The sequence below is a fragment of the Anomaloglossus baeobatrachus genome, chromosome 5, assembly GCF_048569485.1.
Source record: "Anomaloglossus baeobatrachus isolate aAnoBae1 chromosome 5, aAnoBae1.hap1, whole genome shotgun sequence".
Lineage (NCBI taxonomy): Eukaryota > Metazoa > Chordata > Amphibia > Anura > Aromobatidae > Anomaloglossus > Anomaloglossus baeobatrachus.
The window spans coordinates 378405566-378428319 of record NC_134357.1 but is presented as its reverse complement, the minus strand read 5'-3'; the positions used below and the strand labels follow the sequence as shown (position 1 = coordinate 378428319).

At 49.5% G+C, this 22754-nt stretch overlaps 1 protein-coding gene across 1 annotated transcript in view; it reads left to right on the top strand.

Moving 5' to 3' along the window:
* EIF6 (eukaryotic translation initiation factor 6) overlaps window positions 1-22754 on the top strand; it is a 60522-nt gene that overhangs the window by 5461 nt on the left and 32307 nt on the right. The window contains exon 3 of the mRNA XM_075347633.1: window positions 19672-19757. Within this exon, the coding sequence (XP_075203748.1) occupies window positions 19672-19757 (86 nt within the window). The remainder of the gene's footprint in view (window positions 1-19671; window positions 19758-22754) is intronic.

Below are 22754 nucleotides of genomic sequence, written 5' to 3'. Positions count from 1 at the left end.
CTTGGTGTAGAGTACAGGATAAATGTGAGCAGAGACGTACTGCGATCTTTGAGATGCAGAATTAACAAACCAACAGAAGTTGAAGAAACAGCAATTCAGGAATATATGTATTATATATATATAATATATATATTTTACGCCATTCACTGTCATGAAAGTGATGAGACAGCTTTATTCTTTCAGGTCAGTACTAGTGACGGGCGAACTTAAACTGTGCACACGATCCCGGACACAAGCTTTCTGGGAAGTTCGTGTTACAGTTCGGGTCCAGTGGCTGTAAAAAATATAAAAAAGCACATTATTAAAAGGCATTCTGATCATACTTCTGAGATAACGCGAACTTGCTACAGAACTTGGACTTTGCAGTTATGTGATGGGGCAGAGTGGGCTGTAAAATAAAGAATATAGGTAATAATAAACATTGTCATTATACTTACAGGTCCCGCGACGCGTCCTGCAGACTGTCTCCTGTCCGCTTCTGCTTTTGGGTCCGATCATTGCTGTGCCTTCCCAGTAACCACCACTGACTAAAGGACCTTCCATGACGTCCTAGCCATGTGACCAGTCTGGTGTGAATGTTGTTCAGGCAGTGGGTTAGACTGGTCACATGGCTATGACGTCATGGCAGGTCCTGTTAACCTCTGGGGGTATTCACTCCATTTCTCGTCACTCGGCAATCTTTGGCTGTTTTTTGGCTGTGTTTGCGGTGACCTCAGGGTTCACCCGAGTCCATTGTCCATGGACTCGATTGAACTTTGACTGTCACTGTGCGAGTCTCGCATCGCATCACCTGGTACGGCCGCACACTATCCTGACCATTGCAATCGGCTGCATGTATTTCCATGCAGCTGAGGCACTCGTGTCCTGAGATTCAGTCTATGCCGGGTGATGCCGACGCGAGACTGCACGTGTCATACGCAAGTGGAACTCTGGCCTCAGTGTCAGCCTGCTTCTCACTCTGTATAGACGCTGTCTGTACAGAGCAGTGAAGCAGAGCTGACAATGACCTGTGGATTACGTCGGACTAAGGATTTTTTTTTTATTATAAAGGACCTTCCGTGACATCATAGCCATGTGACCAGTCAGGTGTGAATGTTGTATTGGCTACAGACTGGTCACATGGCTGTGACGTCATGAAAGGTCCTGTCGTGTAAGTTTACGTTACACCGGGGCACAGCTGACCGGCATCAGCTATGCACTTGGGGGAAGTCTCTGACTGCTCTTAGCTGAGTCTGTGTGAGCTGACATGTGTTTGTCTCCTCCACACATGTAGCAGAGCTGAAGATGCTCGCCCGCCTTTGGACTACATCGGACGAGTTTATTTTGGTAATAAAGATGGAGTCCTAATTGTCTTCTGTTTTATTTGTAATAAAATATTTTTTTCTTTTTCGCTCCTAATTGGGAGACCCAGACAATTGGGTGTATAGCTATTGCCTCCGGAGGCCACACAAAGTATTACACTTAAAAGTGTAAGGCCCCTCCCCTTCTGGCTATACACCCCCAGTGGGATCACTGGCTCACCAGTTTTGTGCTTTGTGCGAAGGAGGCAACACATCCACGCATAGCTCCACTGTTTAGTCAGCAGCAGCTGCTGACTATGTCGGATGGAAGAAAAGAGGGCCCATACAGGGCTCCCAGCATGCTCCCTTCTCACCCCACTTCATGTCGGAGGTGTTGTTAAGGTTGAGGTACCCATTGCGGGTACGGAGGCTGGAGCCCACATGCTGCTTCCTTCCCCATCCCTTTTTACAGGGCTCTGGGTGAAGTGGGATTCTATCGGTCTCCAGGCACTGAGACCGTGCTCCATCCACAGCCCCTGGTATCTGCTGGACATGGAGCGGAGTATCTTCAGGGACATGGCCCTGCTACATGGAGGTACTCTGTGTCCCTGTGGGGACCGCGCAGACACACGGCAGCACTGCTGGGTGTGTTAGTGCGCCAGGGACAGCGGCGCTGTCCGCACTAGTGCCATCGCACACCACAGCGTTGCTGGGTGTGTTAGTGTATTGGGTGACTACTGCGCTAACCGCCGCTGCCACTTTTATTTAAGGCGCCGCTGGGATTTGTGGTGCGCCGGGGACTTCCGCGCCGGCCAGCACTGATATGCCGGCCGCGCTTATTAACTCGAGTCCCCGGCTTCTGGGCCTAGTCTCCCTTCGTTACCGCCCACAGGCCTGACAGTCAGGGTAGGGGCGTGACGCTGCATAGCACAGCAGCGCTGAGAGCTGGAGTATGTTTTGCATACTCCACCCCTCTCACTGTGTGCACTGTGAAACCGGATTCCCGCACTTTCTCAGGCACGCCCACGGCTTCCTTCTCTACAAGGACGCCGGCAGCCATTAGTGTCAGTTTCTGTACGATACAGAGACAAGTGTGGAAGACCCTGGCATTCTGATAGTCACACAATCGCTGCAACAGGCGTTAAGCAGCACCGGTGGTGCTAACCCCACTAGTGCAGAAGTGCACTTATAGATATGCTTGTACTATATACATTGCACTGTTTGGTCGCACGTTGTATATACCCTCCTGGATTGTGCGGAGGAGTTATCAGCATATTCTCTGTGTAAAACAAAGGTGCAGAACCACATGTTTTTCTATGCAGCCGGTACAGCATGTACGGCTATACGGCCGGCAGGTTACATAGACCCCCATTATATCCAACTCAGCCGGAGTCTCTGCTAATGGCCAGAGGATGAGGACGGTGTCTGCAGTATTTACTGACAGATTTTCTGAGACTATGGCTATGATACTAGAAGCCTAGCAGTCCGGACATGTCTCTCACAACATGGGCACTGTTGAATCATTGATCCATGGCCCCCCTCAGTGTGAACAACTAACAGCTCCGGGAATGTCACACGCATCCCAGAGTCACGGCTCTGCACAGACGTCAGTCCCAGACAGCCTAAGCGGGCTCACTATGAGCGGCCCTCGGTTTCATCAGGGTCCTAGCAGAAGGACTCTCTGTGTAATGAGGCGGAAGTAGCGGCTCAGGATTCTGATCCTGAGACCGCTCTCAATCTGGATACACCTAATGGTGACGCCATAGTGAATAATCTTATAGCGTCCATCAATAGAATGTTGGTTATTTCTCACAGCTCCTCCAGTGGAGGAGTCAGCTTTTCTGGACCACTCTGCCTTCAGAGAGGCAGTCCAGGAACACCACACTTATCCAGATATGCGCTTCTCCAAACGGCTTAGGATACACGTTATCCCTGCCCCCTGACGTGGTCAAGGACTGGACCCAGTGTCCCAAGCGGCATCCTCCAATCTCCAGGCTTGTAGCTAGATCCATAGTTACAGTGGGAGATGGAGCTGCACTTAAAGATGCCACTGACAGACAGATGGATCTCTGGTCTAAATCCATCTATGAGACTGTCGGCGCACCGTTGGCTCCAGCATTCTCACCCTTGGGGCACTCCAAGCTATTTCAGCTTGTCTTACACAGATTGACACGGTTACACGTACATCTGTGTCGCAGGTGGCATCCTTAACCTCTCAAATGTCTGCATTTGTTTCTTACGCGATTCAGGTTGCCCTAGACTCTGCGAACCGTACGGCAGTAGCCTACGCTGCTCCGTGTTTTTAAGCAGAGCCTGGTCTGCTCGTTAAGTGAATGGAAGGCAGATTCTGCTTCCAAAAAAGGTTGCTTAACCAGTTGCCTTTTTCTGCTGACCGACTGTTTGGTGAGCGTTTGGATGTAACCATTAAACAGTCCAGGGGTAAGGATTCATCCTTTCCTCAGCCCGGACACAACAAACCCCAACAGAGCAGGAGGCAGTCGTGGTTTCGGTCTTTTCGAGGCTCGGGCAGGTCCCATTTTTCCTCGTCCAATGTGGACTCAAAAGGATCAGAGGAGCTCAGATTCTTGGCGGGCTCAGTCACGCCCAAAAAAGAGACAGTCTGAAAACCCGCTTCCAAGGCGGCTTCCTCATGACTTGCGGCCTCCTCTCTCCGCATCCTCGGTCGGTAGCAGGCTCACCCGCCTTGGCGATATTTAGCTGCCATAGGTCAATGACCGTTGGGTGTGAGACATTCTGTCTCACGGGTACAGGATAGAGCTCACTTCTCGTCCTCCAACTCGATTCTTCAGAACTTCTCCACCTCCCGGCCGAGCCGCTGCTCTTCTGCAAACAGGGTGCACTCTATAGGCAGAAAGAGTGATGACCCCCGTTCCTCTTCAGGAACAAGGTCACGGTTTTTACCCCAAATTATTTGCGGTGCCTATAAGAACGGGCCGTTCCGTCCCGTTCTGGATCTAAAACTGCTCCGCAAGCTCGTGGACACCAGGCGGTTCCGGATGGAATCCCTCCGCCATGTCATCGCCTCAATGTCCCAAGGAGATTTCCTAGCATCATTAGGCATCAAGGATGCTTGTCCACACGTGCCGATTGATCCAGAGCACTAGCGTTTCTACGCTTCGTTATAGGAGACGAACACCTTCTGTTCGTAGCTCTACCTTCCGGCTAGCGACAGTCCCACTGGTCTTCGCCAAGGTCAGGGCAGCAGTAGTCACAGTCCTGCACTCTCAGGGTCACTCTGTGATCCCATATTTAGACGATCTACTTGTCAAGGCACTCTCTTAGGAAACATGCCGACACTGCCCGAACGTTGCGCTGGAGACTCTCTAGAGTTTTGGGTGGATCATCAACTTTTTGAAGTCAGATCCGACCCCGACCCTATCGCTAACATATCTAGGCATGGAGTTTCATACTCTCTCAGCGATAGTGAAGCTTCCGCTAGACAAACAGCATTCACTACGGGCTGCAATCTCTTCTTTAAGAACCAGTCGCATACATTGAGACGCCTCATGCACTTCCTACGTAAGATGGTAGCAATGGAGGCAGTTCTTTTCGCGCAGTTTCATCTGCGTCCACTACAATGTGACATTCTCCGCCAATGGGACGGGGAGTCGACCTCCCTCAACAGAGTCGTCTTTCTTTCTCAGGCGGCCAAGGAATCTCTACGGTGGTGGCTTCTTCCCACCTCATGGTCATAAAGAAGGTCCTTCCTATCCCCATCCTGGGCGATAGTTACGACAGACGCGAGTCTATCAGGGTGGGGAGCAGTTTTCCTCCACCACAGCGCTCAGGGTACGTGGACTCAGCAAGAGTCCACCCTTCAGATCAATGTTCTTGAACACAGAGCAGTGTATCTTGCCCTACAAACCTTCCAACAGCAGCTGGACAGCAAGCAAATCCGACTTCAGTCGGACAACTCCACAGCGGTGGCATACATCAACCACCAAGGAAGAACGCGCAACCGGCAAGCCTTCCAGGAAGTCCGGCAGGTTCTGATGTGGGTGGAAGACACGGCATCCACCATATCCACAGTTCACATCCCAGGCGTGGAAAACTAGGAAGCTGACTTCCTAAGTCGCCGGGGTGTGGCCGAAAGGGTATGGTCTCTTCACCCGGACGGGTTTCAGGAGATCTGGCGCCGCTGACAGAGGCCGGACGTCGATCTAATGGCGTCACGGCACTACAACAATGTGCCAGCTTCATGGCACGGTTTCACAATCGTCGAGCTCTGGCGGCAGACGCCTTAGTTCAGCATTGGTCGCAGTTCCAGCTACCTTATGTGCCACCTCTGGCATTGTTGCCCAGAGTGCTGCGCTAGATCAGGACCGACTGCGGCCGCGCCATCCTCGTCGCTACAGATTGGCCGAGGATGTTGTGGTTCCCGGTTCTGTGGTGCCTCACGGTAGGCTAACCGGGGGCACTACCAGACCAATCAGACTGGCTGTCTCAAGGGCCATTCTTCCATTTGAATTCTACGGCCCTCAACCTGATGGTGTGGCATTGAGTCCTGGAACCTAGTGTCGTCAGGATTACCTCAGGACGTGGTTGCCACCATGAGACAGGCTAGCATACCAACGTCCGCCAAGATTGACCACAGGACGTGGAATATATTCTTATCTCGGTGCTCGGCGCAGGGTGTTTCTCCCTGGCCGGTTGCATCGTCTATGTTTCCTTCCTTCCTGCAATCTAGGTTGGAAAAAGGGTTGTCGCTCAGTTCCCTTTAGGGACAAGTCTCAGCGCTATCTGTATTTTTTCAGAAACGACTTCCTCAGGTACGCACGTTCCTACGGGGAGTTTGTCGTCTCAGCACTCCGTACAAGCGGCCGTTAGAGCCCTGGGATCTGAACAAGGTTCTAATTGCTCTCCAGATGCCGCCTTTCGAGCCTTTGAAAGAGGTCTCCCTTCCCGCTTTTCTCGGGAAGTGGCCTTCTAGTAACGGTCTCGTCTCTTAGGAGAGTTTCCGAGCTAGCAACGCTCTCATACAAATCTCCCTTCCTGGTCCTTCACCAGGACAGGGTAGTTCTGCGTCCGATTCCGGAATTTCTCCCTAAGGTGGTATCCCACTTTCATATCAATCAGGATATCACCTCACCTTCTTTGTGTCCTCGTCCAGTCCATCAATTTCAGAAGGATTTGCATCTGTTGGTTCTGGTGAGAGCACTCAGGTTCTACTTCCCGCATGGCGCTCCTGCGCCACCCGGATGCACTCTTTGTCCTTGTCGCTGGTCGGCGTAAACAGTCGCAAGCTTCTGAATCCACCCTGGCTCGGGGGATCGAGGAACCAATTCTTGAAACCTACAGTTCTACTGGGCTTCTGGTTCTCTCAAGGCTGAAGGCCCATTCTACCAGAGCCGTGGGTGCATCCTGGGCATTACGGCACCAGGCTACGGCTCAGCAGGTGTGTCAGGCACCTACCTGATTGAGTCTGCATACTTTTACCAAGCATTTTCAGGTGCATACCTACGCTTCGGCAGACGCCAGCCTAGGTAGATAAGTCCTTCAGGCGGCGATTGCCCACCTGTAGGAAAGGGCTGTTTGACGGCCCTATCACGAGGTATTCTTTTACCCACCCAGGGACTGCTTTTGGACGTCCCAATTGTCTGGGTCTCCCAATTAGGAGCGAAAAAGAAGAAGGGAATTTTGTTTACTTACCGTAAATTCCTTTTCTTCTAGCTCCAATTGGGAGACCCAGCACCCGCCCTGTTTTCTCGGGGTTTTTCTGTTTTTTCGGGTACACATGTTGTTCATGTGGTATGGTTCAGTTCTCCGATGTTTCCTCGGATTGAATTGGTCTTTAAACCAGTTATTGGCTTTCCTCCTTCTTGCTTTGGCACTAAAACTGGTGAGCCAGTGATCCCACTGGGGGTGTATAGCCAGAAGGGGAGGGGCCTTACACTTTTAAGTGTAATACTTTGTGTGGCCTCCGGAGGCAATAGCTATACACCCAATTGTCTGGGTCTCCCAATTGGAGCTAGAAGAAAAGGAATTTACGGTAAGTAAACAAAATTCCCTTCTTTCTCTGTGTTGTTTTATTTTACTGTTAGGCATGTGCCCACGGGAGCTTGTTTCTGCGGATTTTGCCGCGGAAAACCTGCGGACTTTTCTGGATTTTCCAGATAAATCCGCAGGTTTTAGCATGTACAGACACTCCCCATGTTATCCTATGGGACATGGGGAGTGTCTGTGTCCACGCTGCGGAAAGTGCGGCTGCGGAACATGGTGCGGATGTCCCACAGCCGCACGTAACTGCATGTCAATTATTCCTGCGGAATTACCTGCGGAAATCCTGGCCCTCCGCTATGGAGATAGAGGCCGGGACGTCCGCAGGTATTTCGCATGAAAGTCCGCAGGTTTACCGCAGCTATATCGCTGAAATCCCGCAGCTAAAAATAGCTGCGGATGCCGGCGGGCAGCTGCAGGAAACATGCGGCCGTACCTGCGGATACATCCGCGGCTACAAACTCCCGTGGGCGCACAGCCTTAAAATAACAGATAATCACAGAGGCTGTCACAGAGTGGGCATCTGTGATTGGATGCTGGAGTAACCTGAAACCAGCCCATACATTCTAGCATCTCTACACTTATAGTGTTGTAAAAATAAATAATTAAAAAGAAATGACGACGCGCTCCACGGTATTTTTGATTTTCAGCGAAGATAAAGCGGACGGCTACGGCTGCAACCCCGATCTGCCTGGCTTTACCTTGGCTGGCAATCAAAATACAGAAAGCCCATTCATTTTTTTTTATTATTTAAAAAAAAATAATTAAAAAAATGTGTGGGCTCCTGCTGTATTTTGATCGCTAGTCAGGTAAAACCAGGCAGCTGGGGGCTGGGATTCTCAGCGTGATAAGGCCCAAGCGTTCTGGGCCCCCCACACTAAAAAGTGCAGCCAGAGCCACCCCTGGAAATGGCGCATTGTTTCTTAGCGCCATTTCCAGGCGTTTTACCCAGCTCCTCCAGCGGCCCTGATGGCGGCGGCACGCTGGGTAATAAAGGGGTTAATACCAGCTTTGTATTTTCAGCTGGTACTAAGCCCGAAATTCATGGTGTCATGCTAAATTAGACATGGCACCACCATGAATTTCTAGTGAACAGTAAAAGAAAAACATAGAATTTTTTTTTTTTATTAGAAATAAAACAATAAAAAATTTTGAGACATCTTTATTATTAAAAAAAAAAATCCACAGCTAGAGCATTGTCAAATCTGCTTCCTCACTTTACAGACAGCGTCTATACAGAGTGAGAAGCAGGCTGACACTGAGGCCGAAGTTCCACTTGTGTATGACTCATGCAGTCTCGCATCGATATCACCCTGCATGAACTGACACTCTCCGGACTTGAGCGCCTCAGCTGCATGGAAATAAATGAAGCCGATCACAACTGTCAGGTTAGTGTGCGGCCGTACCAGGTGATGCGATGCAAGACTCGCACAGTGACAGTCAAAGTTCAATAGAGTCCATGAGCCATGGACTCGGGTGAACCCCGAGGTCACCGCGAACACCGCCGAAAACAGCCAAAGACTGCCGAGTGACGAGCAATGGAGTGAATACCCCCGGAAGTTAACAGGACCTGCCATGACGTCATAGCCATGTGACTAGTCTAACCCAATGTCTGTACAACATTCACACCAGACTGGGCACATAGCTATGACGTCATGGAAGGTCCTTTAGTCAGTGGTGGTTACCCGAGGCACAGCAATGATCAGACCCGAAAGCAGAAGCGGATGGGAGACAGTCTGCAGGACGCATCGTGGAACCGGTAAATATAATGAAAATGTTTATTAAACTATATTCTTTATTTTACAGACCCCTCCGCCCCATCCCATAACTATAATGTCGAAGTTCGGTGTTTGGACGCCCAACACTAGTCAGTACAGTTATAGCAGTAACTAATTTATATTTTCTTTGTCGCTCCTAATTGGGAGACCCAGACAATTGGGTGTATAGCTACTGCCTCCGGAGGCCACACAAAGCATTACACTTAAAAGTGTAAGGCCCCTCCCCTTCTGCCTATACACCCCCCGTGGGATCACGGGTTCCTCAGTTTTCAAGCTTTGTGCGAAGGAGGCTGACATCCACGCATAGCTCCACTGTTTAGTCAGCAGCAGCTGCTGACTATGTCGGATGGAAGAAAAGAGGGCCCATACTAGGGCCCCCAGCATGCTCCCTTCTCACCCCACTCTTTGTCGGCGGTGTTTGTTAAGGTTGAGGTACCCATTGCGGGTACGGAGGCTGGAGCCCACATGCTGCATCCTTCCCCATCCCCCTTAGGGCTCTGGGTGAAGTGGGATTTTACCGGTCTCCAGGCACTGAGACCGTGCTCCATCCACAGCCCCTGGGATCTGCTGGACATGGAGCTGAGTATCGTCAGGGACATGGCCCTGCTACATTAAGGTACTCTGTGTCCCCGTGCAAATCGCGCACACACACACCAGCATTGCTGGGTGTGTTAGTGCGCCCGGGACAATAGCGCTGTGCGCGTGTGCCACACTATCTTCAGCTAGCTGAAGGAGTTAATGGTTTGGAAACGGTCGCGCCGGCCGCTGCTGTCAGTTTTAACTGCGGCGCGGCTGGGACTTGTGGTTCGCCGGGGACTTCCGCGCTCGCCGTGCATATTTGACGGCCGCGCTTACTACTACAGTCCCCGGCTTTTTCCGGCCTAGTTCGTTTCGTTCCCGCCCCCAGGCCTGCCAGTCAGAGTGGGGGCGCTGTGCAGAACGTCAGCGCCGAGGGCTGGAGTTTACTTTACATACTCCAGCCCTCACACTGAACACAGTGAGACGCTGGTTTCCCGCTCTTCGTCTGAGGCACGCCCACGGTCCGCCCCTCTTCACTGAACGCCGGCAGCCATTCCTGACGTGCTGTTTGAGCTGGAGAAGGGGAGACAAGTTATGGGAGACCCAGGCACGGGATTCTAGCGACCACACACCCGCTTTCAGCGGGCGGTAAGCGACACCTCTGGTGCCTACCCCACTTGTGCTGCAGTGTTCATTTGTCTTTTTATGCTATACATTGCACTGTACTGGCGCTGGTAATTCTTCACTATATACCCTCTTGGATTGCTCTGAGACAACAGCATGTCGTCCGCAAAACCAAGGGTGCCAAGGCACAGGCTTTCTATGCTGCCTGTACCGCATGTGGGGCTACTCTACCGGCAGGTTCCACTGACCCCCATTGTGTGCAGTGCCCAGCCCCTGTGGCACTTGTTCGGCCGGGGCCTCTGCTAGAGGTGACCCAGGGAGAACCACCTGTGAATACTGTCCAGGTGACGGGGACAGAGTTTGCAGCTTTGCTGATAGATTATCCGTGACTATGACTAAAATCCTAGAAACTTTACAGTCTAGACCAGTAACGCAGACCATGGGCACGGTTGAATCACTGTCCCCTGGTCCCCCTCATTTGGAACAGCTCCGGGGGTGTCCCATGCATTCCAGGGTGACGGCTCTGACACGGACGACAGTCCCAGACAGCCTAAGAGAGCTCGCTATGAGCGGCCCCCTACATCATATCACTGGTCAGGCTCTCAGCAGGAGGATTCTCTGTGTGATGAGCCGGAAATAGCTGATCAGGATTCTGATCCCGAGATACTCCTGATGGTGACGCCATAGTGAACAATCTTATCGCGACCATCAATAAAATGTTGGATATTTCTCCCCCAGCTCCTCAAGTGGAGGAGTCAGCTTCACAGGAGAAATTCCATTTCAGATTTCCCAAGCGGAAATTAAGTATTTTTCTGGACCATTCTGTCTTTAGAGAGTCAGTCCAGAAACACCACGCTTATCCAGATAAGCGTTTCTCCAAACGGCTTAAGGATACACGTTATCCCTTTCCTCCTGATGTGGTCAAGAGCTGGACCCAGTGTCCCAAGGTGGATCCCCCTATCTCCAGGCTTGCGGCTAGATCCATAGTTGCAGTGGAGGATGGGGCTGCACTTAAAGATGCCACTGACAGAAAGATGGAGCTCTGGTTGAAATCCATCTATGAAGCTATCGGCGCGTCGTTTGCTCCTGCATTCGCAGCCGTATGGGCACTCCAAGCTATTTCAGCTGGTCTTGCACAGATTGACACGGTCACACGTACATCTGTTCCGCAGGTGGCAAGCCTTCACCTCTCAAATGTCTGCATTTGCGTCTTACGCGATTAATGCTGTCCTGGACTCTACGAGCCGTACGGCAGTGGCATCTGCTAACTCCGTGGTTTTACGCAGAGCCTTGTGGTTAAGGGAATGGAAAGCAGATTCTGCTTCCAAAAAATGTTTAACCAGTTTGCCATTTTCTGGTGACCGGCTGTTTGGTGAGCGCTTGGATGACATCATAAAACAGTCCAAGGGTAAGGATTCATCCTTACCTCAGCCCAGACAAGACAAACCCCAACAGAGGATGGGACAGTCGGGGTTTTGGTCCTTTCGAGGTTCGGGCAGGTCCCATTTATCCTCGTCCAAAAGGACTCAAAAGGATCAGAGGAGTTCAGATTCTTGGCGGGCTCAGTCACGCCCAAAAAAGACAGCCGGAAGACCCGCTACCAAGGCGGCTTCCTCATGACTTCCGGTCTCCTCCCTCCGCATCCTCGGTCGGTGGCAGGCTCTCCCGCTTTGGCGACATTTGGCTGCCACAGGTCCAAGACCGTTGGGTGCGAGACATTCTGTCTCACGGGTACAGGATAGAGTTCAGTTCTCGTCCTCCACCTCGATTCTTCAGAACGTCTCCGCCTCCCGACCGAGCCGATGCTCTCCTGCAGGCGGTGTGCACTCTAAAGGCGGAAGGAGTGGTGATCCCTGTTCCTCTTCAAGAGCAAGGTCACGGTTTTTACTCCAATTTGTTTGTGGTACCAAAAAAGGACGGGTCTTTCCGTCCCGTTCGGGACCTAATGCTTCTCAACAACCACGTGGGAACCAGACGGTTCAGGATGGAATCCCTCCGATCCGTCATCGCCGCAATGTCTCAAGGAGATTTCCTAGCATCGATTGACAGCAAGGATGCTTATCTCCACGTACCGATTGCTCCAGAGCATCAGCGTTTTCTACGCTTCGTTATAGGAGACGAACACCTTCAGTTCGTAGCCCTGCCTTTTGGTCTGGCGACAGCCCCACGGGTCTTCACCAAAGTCATGGCAGCAGTAGTAGCAGTCCTACACTCTCAGGGACACTCCGTGATCCCTTACTTAGACGATCTGCTGGTCGAGGCGCCTTCTCAAGAGGCATGCCAACACAGCCTGAACGTGGCGCTGGAGACCCTCCAGGGTTTCGGGGGGATCATCAACTTTTCCAAGTCGAATCTAACCCCGACCCAGTTGATAACATATCTTGGCATGGAGTTTCATACTCTCTCAGCGGTAGTGAAGCTTCCGCTTGTCAAATAGCGTTCATTGCAGACAGGGGTGCAATCTCTCCTTTACGGTCAGTCACACCCCTTGAGACGCCTCATGCACTTCCTAGGGAAGATGGTGGCAGCAATAGGGGCACTCCCTTTCGCGCAGTTTCATCTGCGTCCACTACAATGGGACATTCTCCGTCAATGGGACGGGAGGTCGAGGTCCCTCGACAGCAACGTCTCTCTCTCTCATGCGGCCAAGGATTCTCTTTGATGGTGGCTGCTTCCCACCTCATTGTCGAAAGGGAAATCCTTCCTACCCCCCTCCTGGGCGGTAGTGACGACAGATGCGAATCTGTCAGGGTGGGGAGCAGTCTTTCTCCACCACAGGGCTCAAGGTATGTGGACTCAGCAAGAGTCCACTCTTCAGATCAACGTTCTGGAGATCAGAGCACTGTATCTTGCTCTACAAGCCTTCCAGCAGTGGCTGGAAGGCAAGCAGATCCGTATTCAGTCGAACAACTCCACAGCGGTGGCATACATCAACCACCAAGGAGGAATTCGCAGTCGGCAAGCCTTCCAGGAAGTCCGGCGGATTCTGACATGGTGGAAGACACGGCTTCCACCATATCCGCAGTTCACATCCCAGGCGTGGATAACTGGGAAGCAGACTTCCTCAGTCGCCAGGGTATGGACGCAGGGGAATGGTCCCTTCACCCGGACGTGTTTCAAGAGATCTGTCGCCGCTGGGGGATGCCGGACGTCCACCTAATGGCGTCTCGGCACAACAACAAGGTCCCAGTTTTCATGGCATGGTCTCACGATCACCGAGCTCTGGCGGCAGACGCCTTAGTTCAAGATTGGTCGCAGTTCCGGCTTCCTTATGTGTTTCCACCTCTGGCTCTGTTGCCCAGAGTGCTGCGCAAGATCAGGTCCGACTGCCGCCGCGCCATCCTCGTCGCACCAGACTGGCCAAGGAGGTCGTGGTACCCGGATCTGTGGCACCTCGCGGTAGGCCAACCGTGGGCACTACCAGACCGACCAGACTTGCTGTCTCAAGGGCCATTTTTCCATCAGAATTCTGCGGCCCTGAACCTGACTGTGTGGCCATTGAGTCCTGGATCCTAGCGGGTTCAGGATTGTCTCAAGAGGTCATTGCCACCATGAGACAGGCCAGAAAACCTACCTCCACCAAGATATACCACAGGACGTGGAAAATATTCTTGTCTTGGTGCTCTGCTCAGGGAGTCTCTCCCTGGCCATTTAGTTTGCCTACTTTTCTTTCCTTCCTGCAATCCGGGTTGGAAAAAGGTTTGTCGCTCAGCTCCCTCAAGGGGCAAGTCTCAGCGCTATCTGTATTTTTTCAGAAGCGCCTAGCACGACTTCCTCAGGGACGCACGTTCCTGCAAGGGGTCTGTCATATCGTCCCTCCTTACAAGCGGCCGTTAGAGCCCTGGGATCGGAACAGGGTTCTAATTGTTCTTCAGAAGCCGCCTTTCGAGCCTATGAGGGATGTTTCCCTTTCTCGCCTTTCACAGAAAGTGGCCTTTCTAGTAGCGGTCACGTCTCTCCGGAGAGTGTCCGAGCTAGCAGCGCTGTCATGCAAATCTCCCTTCCTGGTGATTCACCAGGACAAGGTGGTCTTGCGACCTATTCCGGAGTTTCTCCCTAAGGTGGTATCCCCGTTTCATCTTAATCAGGATATCTCCTTGCCTTCCTTGTGCCCTCATCCAGTTCATCAATGTGAAAAGGATTTGCATTGTTGGATCTCGTGAGAGCGCTCAGGATCTACATTTCCCGCACGGCGCCCCTGCACCGCTCGGATGCACTCTTTGTCCTTGTCGCTGGTCAGCGCAAAGGGTCGCAAGCTTCCAAATCCACCCTAGCTCGGTGGATCAAGGAACCAATTTTTGAAGCCTACCGTTCTGCTCGGCTTCCGGTTCCCTCAGGGCTGAACGCCCATTCTACCAGAGCCGTGGGTGCGTCCTAGGCATTACGACACCAGGCTACGGCTCAGCAGGTGTGCCAGGCGACTACCTGGTCGAGTCTGCACACTTTTACCAAACACTATCAAGTGCATACCTACGCTTCGGCGGACGCCAGCCTAGGTAGACAAGTCCTTCAGGCGGCGACGGCCCACCTGTAGGGTAGGGCTGTTTTTACGGTCCTATCACGAGGGGTTATTATACCCACCCAGGGACTGCTTTTGGACGTCCCAATTGTCTGGGTCTCCCAATTAGGAGCGACAAAGAAGAAAGGAATTTTGTTTACTTACCGTAAATTCCTTTTCTTCTAGCTCCAATTGGGAGACCCAGCACCCGCCCTGTTTGCTTAGGGATTTTTGTTGATTCGGGTACACATGTTGTTCATGTTGACTGGTTTCGGTTCTCCGATGTTCCTGCGGATTGAATTTGTTCTTAAACCGGTTATTGGCTTTCCTCCTTCTTGCTTTGGCACTAAAACTGAGGAACCCGTGATCCCACGGGGGGTGTATAGGCAGAAGGGGAGGGGCCTTACACTTTTAAGTGTAATGCTTTGTGTGGCCTCCGGAGGCAGTAGCTATACACCCAATTGTCTGGGTCTCCCAATTGGAGCTAGAAGAAAAGGAATTTACGGTAAGTAAACAAAATTCCCTTCTTTTTGTCTTATCACTTTTATACCATAAAAATCTATAATATATATATATATATATATATATATATATATATATATATATATATATATATATATATATATATATATATATATATATATATATATATATATATATATATATATATATATATATATATATATATATATATAAATTTTTTTTTTTTTTTTTTTTTGCATTGCCGTATTTTGACAGCTGTAGCTTTTTTTATTCTTTCTGTGGCGGAGCTGTATAGCAGTTTTTGTTTTTTTTTTTTCTTATGGCTTTTCAATCATTTTTATTCCACCTTTTTTCTCAGCTGTGTAATGAAAATACAGTTTTTGCTACTATTTTTTTACTGTGTTCGTTGAAGGAGTTAACCAGTTTAACAGTTTTATAGATTCGGGTGTTCTGTCAGCCTCTTAAAGAAGTGGTTCACCCCTTTTCATTTTTGGCTAGATCGATATGTTGAGAAACAAGGTTTCTCTCAAATACCTTGCGTTGGTAATGGTGCCTGTGAGTGGACCGCTCTTCCCCATCGCTGATCCCCGGGATGACCTTTGGGATCCGGTGATGTCACGTCAACTTCCAGTTGACCTGACATCACCGCGGCCGTCCCCAGTCTCCGTGAGTCACTGGGTTGTGGGCGGTGTTTGATAGCTCGTCACAGTTCAGCGTGTCTCCTGCTTGTGGGTTTCTGCAGTGAAGCAGAGCGCACGCGAGATGCTGGGCTGTGAAGAGCGGTGAAACTCTGCCCACTCACTGAGACTGGGGCTGACCACAGTGATGTCAGGTGAGCAGGAAGTTGATGTGACCTCACCGGATCCCCGAGGTCACAGTACCCTGGGGGTGAAGCGATGGGGAAGTAAGGTCCGCAATAGCGCCTCTCACAGGCACTATTGCCAACGTAAGGTGTTTGAGAGAAACATTGTTGCTCAACATAATATCAATCTAGCAAATAATGAAAATGGTTCAACCACCCCTTTAAATGCTGCGGTCACTATAATTGCGGCATGTAGGATGTTAAACAGCCAGGGACAGCGCCGTGACAGCCACATTTCGGCTATAACTTATGCCAAGTTCCCGGCAGTGATCACGTGCTGACAGCTTCTGTACCCCATGCTATTGCCATAACGTCATAGGTCGTGAACCCCTATCCGAGCATGACTTAAACGTACGTCAAAGGGTGTAAAGGGGTTTAAAGACTTAAGTGATGTTTTCTTTAACATGAGACTCTGTGGTCCATTATGCATTATTGTATAATAGAAACTGCTGTCAGAGGTATACATTGGGAGACACACCTGACATATATACCTTGAAGGAAAGGATGTGACATGTTTGAACAGAATCTTGGGAGGAGACCTAACCAGCGACTACATCATGTACATACAGGTATTGTTTGAAGTACATGGCCACAGAAATTGTAATAAGGATATTTCTACATTTATTTAGATAGTTTTATTAAAGGGGTTGTCCAGTACTTGGACAACCCCTTCTCATCCCCCATGCATGCTTATGTTAAGTTAAACTAAAGATATACTCCTCTTCTAGGGCTCACGTGATGATATTACGTCACACGAGCCCCACACACAATTAGTGCCGGCTTCACTGTCCTCCCTCTTCCCCTTTGGACATATAAGTAATCAAGAGGATGTGAGAGCTGGGGCTGGCCACTTCTATTTGATTACGTATAAATCTTAAGGTGCTAACGGCTGGTTGGGTGTGGGGCTCGTGTGACGTAACATCGTCACATAAGCCCCAGAAGAGTGAGTGCCGACACCTCTCGAGCCGCGCCGGCATGGCAGGTGAGTATAGTAAGCTTTGTTTTATTTCAACAGTGGCAGATATAAAAAGGGGTTGGCCAAGGAGTGGACAACCACTTTAAAGGGAATCTGTCAGCAGGATTTAACCTCCACCCAGGATTCTACCTCAATTTGTATAATATAAAAACAATTTTATTGAAATTCATTAAAACATTCAACATTCCACCTGTGAAAAAAATGTGACACATAAACAAAATCCCAGGACCATGGGACAGCTCCAGTAGATGCTGCCAGAAGAACGAAAACAGTTGTTCCACAGAAAAATCACATTAATTGTACTGCCAGGGGAATAGTTTTTAAATGACCCTTGCTCTCTTTCCTCTGCCTGCCAATGGAGATGTAACTTAGGTCAAGCACACCCTAAATGTAAAAAGATGCCCCCATTCCTCGGCGGCTTTCCCTCCTAGGATATCCCTGATCTCCCTCTTAGTCGGGTAGAATCTGCGGGGTTATACCATAAATAGTGAGGGAAAATAGGGAAACGACACTTATCTGAGAAATGTTCGGGTCAAAAGGTCCCTTAGCAGTATTTTTCTCTTAACGTGAAGGTGTCCGGGCTTTCCATGGTCCTCAAACCAATAATGTAAAATCACAAAGCCTCGATGCGTTTCTCCCCATATAATTACTTGGGGTTCATCCTGAGACTGTATTAAATAGATGGCCCAATCGCCAGAAATGAAATCTGTTAAGGGGGCTACTCATTCCGCAGCACACACCTCTCCATGTAGATGTATATCATGATGGTATATTTAATACTGTCTCCTGATTAACCCCAATTAATTATATGGGGAGAAACGCGTCGAGGAAAGCCCGGACACCTTCACGTTAAGAGAAATACGGTCTAATAGAAATCGCACAACAAATGGTTTGATCCATTTTTTTCCCCGAGTGTGCCCAATACGCTATATGTTATCGGGAACTCATTTTCAGGCACAGTAGAAAGCTCAGAAGGGAAGGGGCACCATATTATAGCGCAGATTTTGCTGTTATGGTTTGCGAGTCCCTGAGGTAACAGAACCCCCATAAGTGACCCCATTTTAAAAATTACATCTCAATTCATCTAGGGGTGCAGTGATCATATATCAACACGACAGATATGTCACACAATTTTAAACCATTGGGTGATGAAGAAAAAAATAATTTTTACCTCAGAAATCCCAGGTTTTACATTTTCACATGAGTAAATGGGTAAAAATGGCATAAAAAATGTGTCATTTTTGTCACATTTTCTGCTGAGAAAAGGCAATACTCCTTGTGTGGCTGTACACTAGTGCTTAGCCACATGGCATGACTGGAGGGAAGGAGCGCAATTTGACTCGGCAGGCAGTGTTTCCTAGAATAGTTTTCAAATTCCATATACAGAGCCCCTAAGTGCAAGAAGAGTAGAAACCCCCTCAAGTGACCCCATTGTTTAAATTACACCTATCTCGGAATTTATCCACGGGTTTAGTGACTACATTGGTGCTTTCCAGAAACAAACAACATTTTTATTAGTACCATTTTTGGGCACATAACATTTTTGAATTGTTGTTTGTTTTTTTTTTTTTATTAAATTTTTTTGGGACACAGAATGCACATGATACACCAATTCAGGAATGTTGTTTTTTTTTTTTTTGTTTTTTTTTTTCCTTTTACACCGTTCACCTTGACAGCTTTAGTCCTTGGGTCAGTATGATTACAGTGCTACCTTTGGGTTTGCTGGCTATGGTGGTCTGTCGCATAGAAGGGACTAAGTCTAAAAAAAACAAATACTAATAAATATTAGTATTTTTTTTATTTTTATAGACTTGGTCCCTCTATGCGACAGGCCACCATAGCTAGCAAACCCAAAGATCAACCTTGAGTTGCCATAGCCACAATCGGGACCCCATGCTTGTACTGTGAGGATCCAGATCAGTTGGCAGAGGGAGCCCACTCCCTCTGTCAGTTTCCTAAATGCTGTATTCACTACTGATCACGACATTTAGGTGGTTAAACAGCTAGGGCCGGTGTGGGCAGTGTGCTTGGTGGTGACAGCCGCTGCTCTGCTATGACTTAAGCCAAGTTCCTGGCCGCGATCGTATGAACACAGATCCTGACCCTTCCATGATCGCTATGATGCAGCCATAGTTTATAGGTTCAGGGACCCCTTCCAGACCATGATGTATGAGTACATCAGCGGTTGTGAAGGGGTTAAGTATGTATTGTAGAAAATTACACATATAATAAACATCAAAAACACAGAAAAACCTGCTTTTTGTAAGCTTATTTTTTTACTGCCAGAGAGCAGTTTTGATTGTAGAAAAAAACGCAGCAAAAACATAGCATGTGAATATATATAGCCTTCCAGTGTTTTTGCAGCGTTTTTTTCATCCTTAAACAGCAATGAGTAAATGCAAAAACGCAGCAAAAATGCTGCTATCCAGTTATGCAGCGTTTGTGGTGGGAAAATAACATAGGTACAACAGGCGTGAAATTTAATTTTTGGTATATTCCCAGTTATAAACCATAATGTCTTTGTATCCTCTTATGATCCTGGATGTTTGTTTCTCCTGACTCCCAAGTGCAGTTTCATTCATGCTGCCACGCGTCTATTCTGTACATTAAACCTTCTTTACTTTCTCTTGCAGTGTATTTGAAGGAGAGCTTTCTGAGACCATACCGGTGGTGCATGCGTCAATAGCTGGATGCAGAATTATCGGAAGAATGTGTGTAGGTGTGTACACATGACAACTACAGTGTGCCATACAACAGTTTATATAAAGAGACGTTACATTTTAGTGTTCCTTTCATGATCCTGCTTGTACTGTCCCCAGACCACAGTTCAATGCTATACATTCCCATGGTAGGGTGCCATCAGCTCTATAGTCCTCACTTTTTGGAGCAGCCTGTGATGTTCAGATAAACCATAACACATGCATGTTGGATTTTATTGACCTGTATCTGCTGACTAATTGGCGTCAACAGGTCACTCCGCTATTTGGCTTTAGGCTACCGTATTTCTTTGTCGCTCCATTGGGAGACCCAGACAATTGGGGTGTATAGCTTATGGGGTGTATAGCTTATGCCTCCGGAGGCCACACAAAGTATTACACTAAAAGTGTAAAGCCCCTCCCCTTCTGCCTATACACCCCCCGTGCATCACGGGCTCCTCAGTTTTAATGCTTTGTGCGAAGGAGGCTGACATCCACGCATAGCTCCACAGCTTAGTCAGCAGCAGCTGCTGACTAGGTCGGATGGAAGAAAAGAGGGCCCATAACAGGGCCCCCAGCATGCTCCCTTCTCACCCCACTTTGTCGGCGGTGTTGTTAAGGTTGAGGTACCCATTGCGGGTACACAGGCAGGAGCCACATGCTGTTTTCCTTCCCCATCCCTTATGGGCTCTGGGTGAAGTGGGTCCGAATCGGTCTCCAGGCACGGGGACCGTGCTCCCTCCGCAGCCCCTGGGGAATCTGCTGGATAGGAGCCGGGTATCGTCAGGGACAAGGCCCTGCTACTGTGAGGTACTCTGTGTCCCCGTGGGGACCGCGCATGGAGCGCTTGTGCCATACACATTGCAGCACTGCTGGGTGTGTTAGTGCGCCGGGGACTACCGCGCGGCCGCGCTTATTGCCGGCCGCGCTTATAACTTTAGTCCCCGGCTTCTGCGGCCTAGTATCGCATATTCCCGCCCACAGGCCTGCCAGTCAGGGGAAGGGCGGGACGCTGCACAGATCGTCAGCGCTGAGGGCTGGAGCATACATTAGTATCCTCCTCCCCCCTCACTCAGTACACTGGGGCACTAGATTCCCGCACTTTCTTGGGCACGCCCACGGTCCCCTCCTCCCCACAGAACGCCGGCAGCCATTCCTGTCAGCGATTCAGACGCTGGAGAGGAGAGACAACACAGGGAGACCCAGGCAGGGAATCTGGTGATCACACAACCGCTCTGAGCGGTCGGTAAGCAGCACCTGTGGTGCTGGCCCCACTGAGTGCCGAAGTGTGTATATGTATATGTATATGTATGTATATATATATATATATATATATATATATATATATATATATATATATATATATATATATATATATATATATATATATATATATATATATATATATATATATATATATATATATATATATATATATATATATATATATATATATATATATATATAGGCTATACATTTGCACTGTACGGTCGCTCTGTTGATTTTTGGCTATATACCCTCCTGGATTGTTCTCAGAGGAGATAACAGCATGTCGTCCGCAAAAAGCAAGGGTGCCAAAGCACAGGCGTACTTTGCAACCTGTACCTCATGTGCAGCTATACTACCGGCAGGTTCCACTGACCCTCATTGTGTGCAATGCTCGGCCCCTGTGGCACTTACTCAGCCGGAGCCTCTGCTACTGGTGGCCCAGGTGGAACCACCTGCTACCACTGTCCAGGTGACAGGGACGGAGTTTGCAGCTTTTGCTGACAAACTGTCTGAGAGTATGGATAAATGGTCTGCTAAAATACTAGAAGCCTTACAGTCCAGACCGGTGATTCAGGCCCCGGGCACTGTTCAATCTTTGACCCCAGGTCCCCCTCAATTGGAACAGCAAAGTGCCCCTGGGGTGACCCATAGGTCCCAGGGTGAGGTCTCTGACACGGACCGCAGTCCCAGGCCGCCTAAGCGGGCTCGCTGGGAAATTCCCTCCACCTCATCACACTGTTCAGGGTCTCAGCAGGAGGACTCTCTGGAGGATGAAGCGGAGGTAACAGATCAGGATTCTGATCCTGAAGCCGCTCTCAACCTAGATACACCTGAAGGTGACGCCGTAGTGAATGACCTTATAGCGACCATCAATCAGGTGTTGGATATTTCTCCCCCAGCTCCTACAATTGAGGAGTCAGCTTCTCAGGAGAAATTCCATTTCAGGTTTCCCAAGCGTACATTGAGTACGTTTCTGGATCACTCTGTCTTCAGAGAGGCAGTCCAGAAAAACCGAGATTGTCCAGACAAGCGTTTTTCCAAGCGCCTTAGGGATACACGTTATCCCTTCCCCCCTGATGTTGTCAAGGGCTGGACTCAGTGTCCTAAGGTGGATCCGCCAATCTCCAGACTGGCGGCTAGATCCATAGTCGCAGTGGAAGATGGGGCTTCGCTCAAAGATGCCACTGACAGACAGATGGAACTATGGTTGAAATCCATCTATGAAGCTATCGGCGGCGCGTCTTTTGCTCCAGCATTCGCAGCCGTATGGGCACTCCAAGCTATCTCAGCTTGTCAGGCGCAGATTAATACAGTCACACGTACATCTGCCCCGCAAGTGGTGTCCTTAACCTCTCAGGCGTCGGCGTTTGCGTCCTACGCCATTAATGCTATCCTGGACTCTGCGAGCCGTACGGCGGTAGCTTCCGCCAATTCGGTGGTAGTCCGCAGGGCCATGTGGCTACGTGAATGGAAGGCAGATTCTGCTTCCAAAAAGTTCTTAACCGGTTTGCCATTGTCTGGCGACCGCTTGTTTGGTGAGCGATTGGATGAAATCATTAAACAATCCAAGGGAAAGGACTCATCCTTACCCCAGTCCAAACCAAACAGACCTCAACCACGGAAGGTACAATCGAGGTTTCGGTCCGCGGGCAGGTCTCAATTCTCCTCGTCCAAAAGGCCTCAGAAGGATCAGAGGAACTCCGATTCATGGCGGTCTAAGTCACGTCCTAAAAAGACCGCCGGAGGAACCG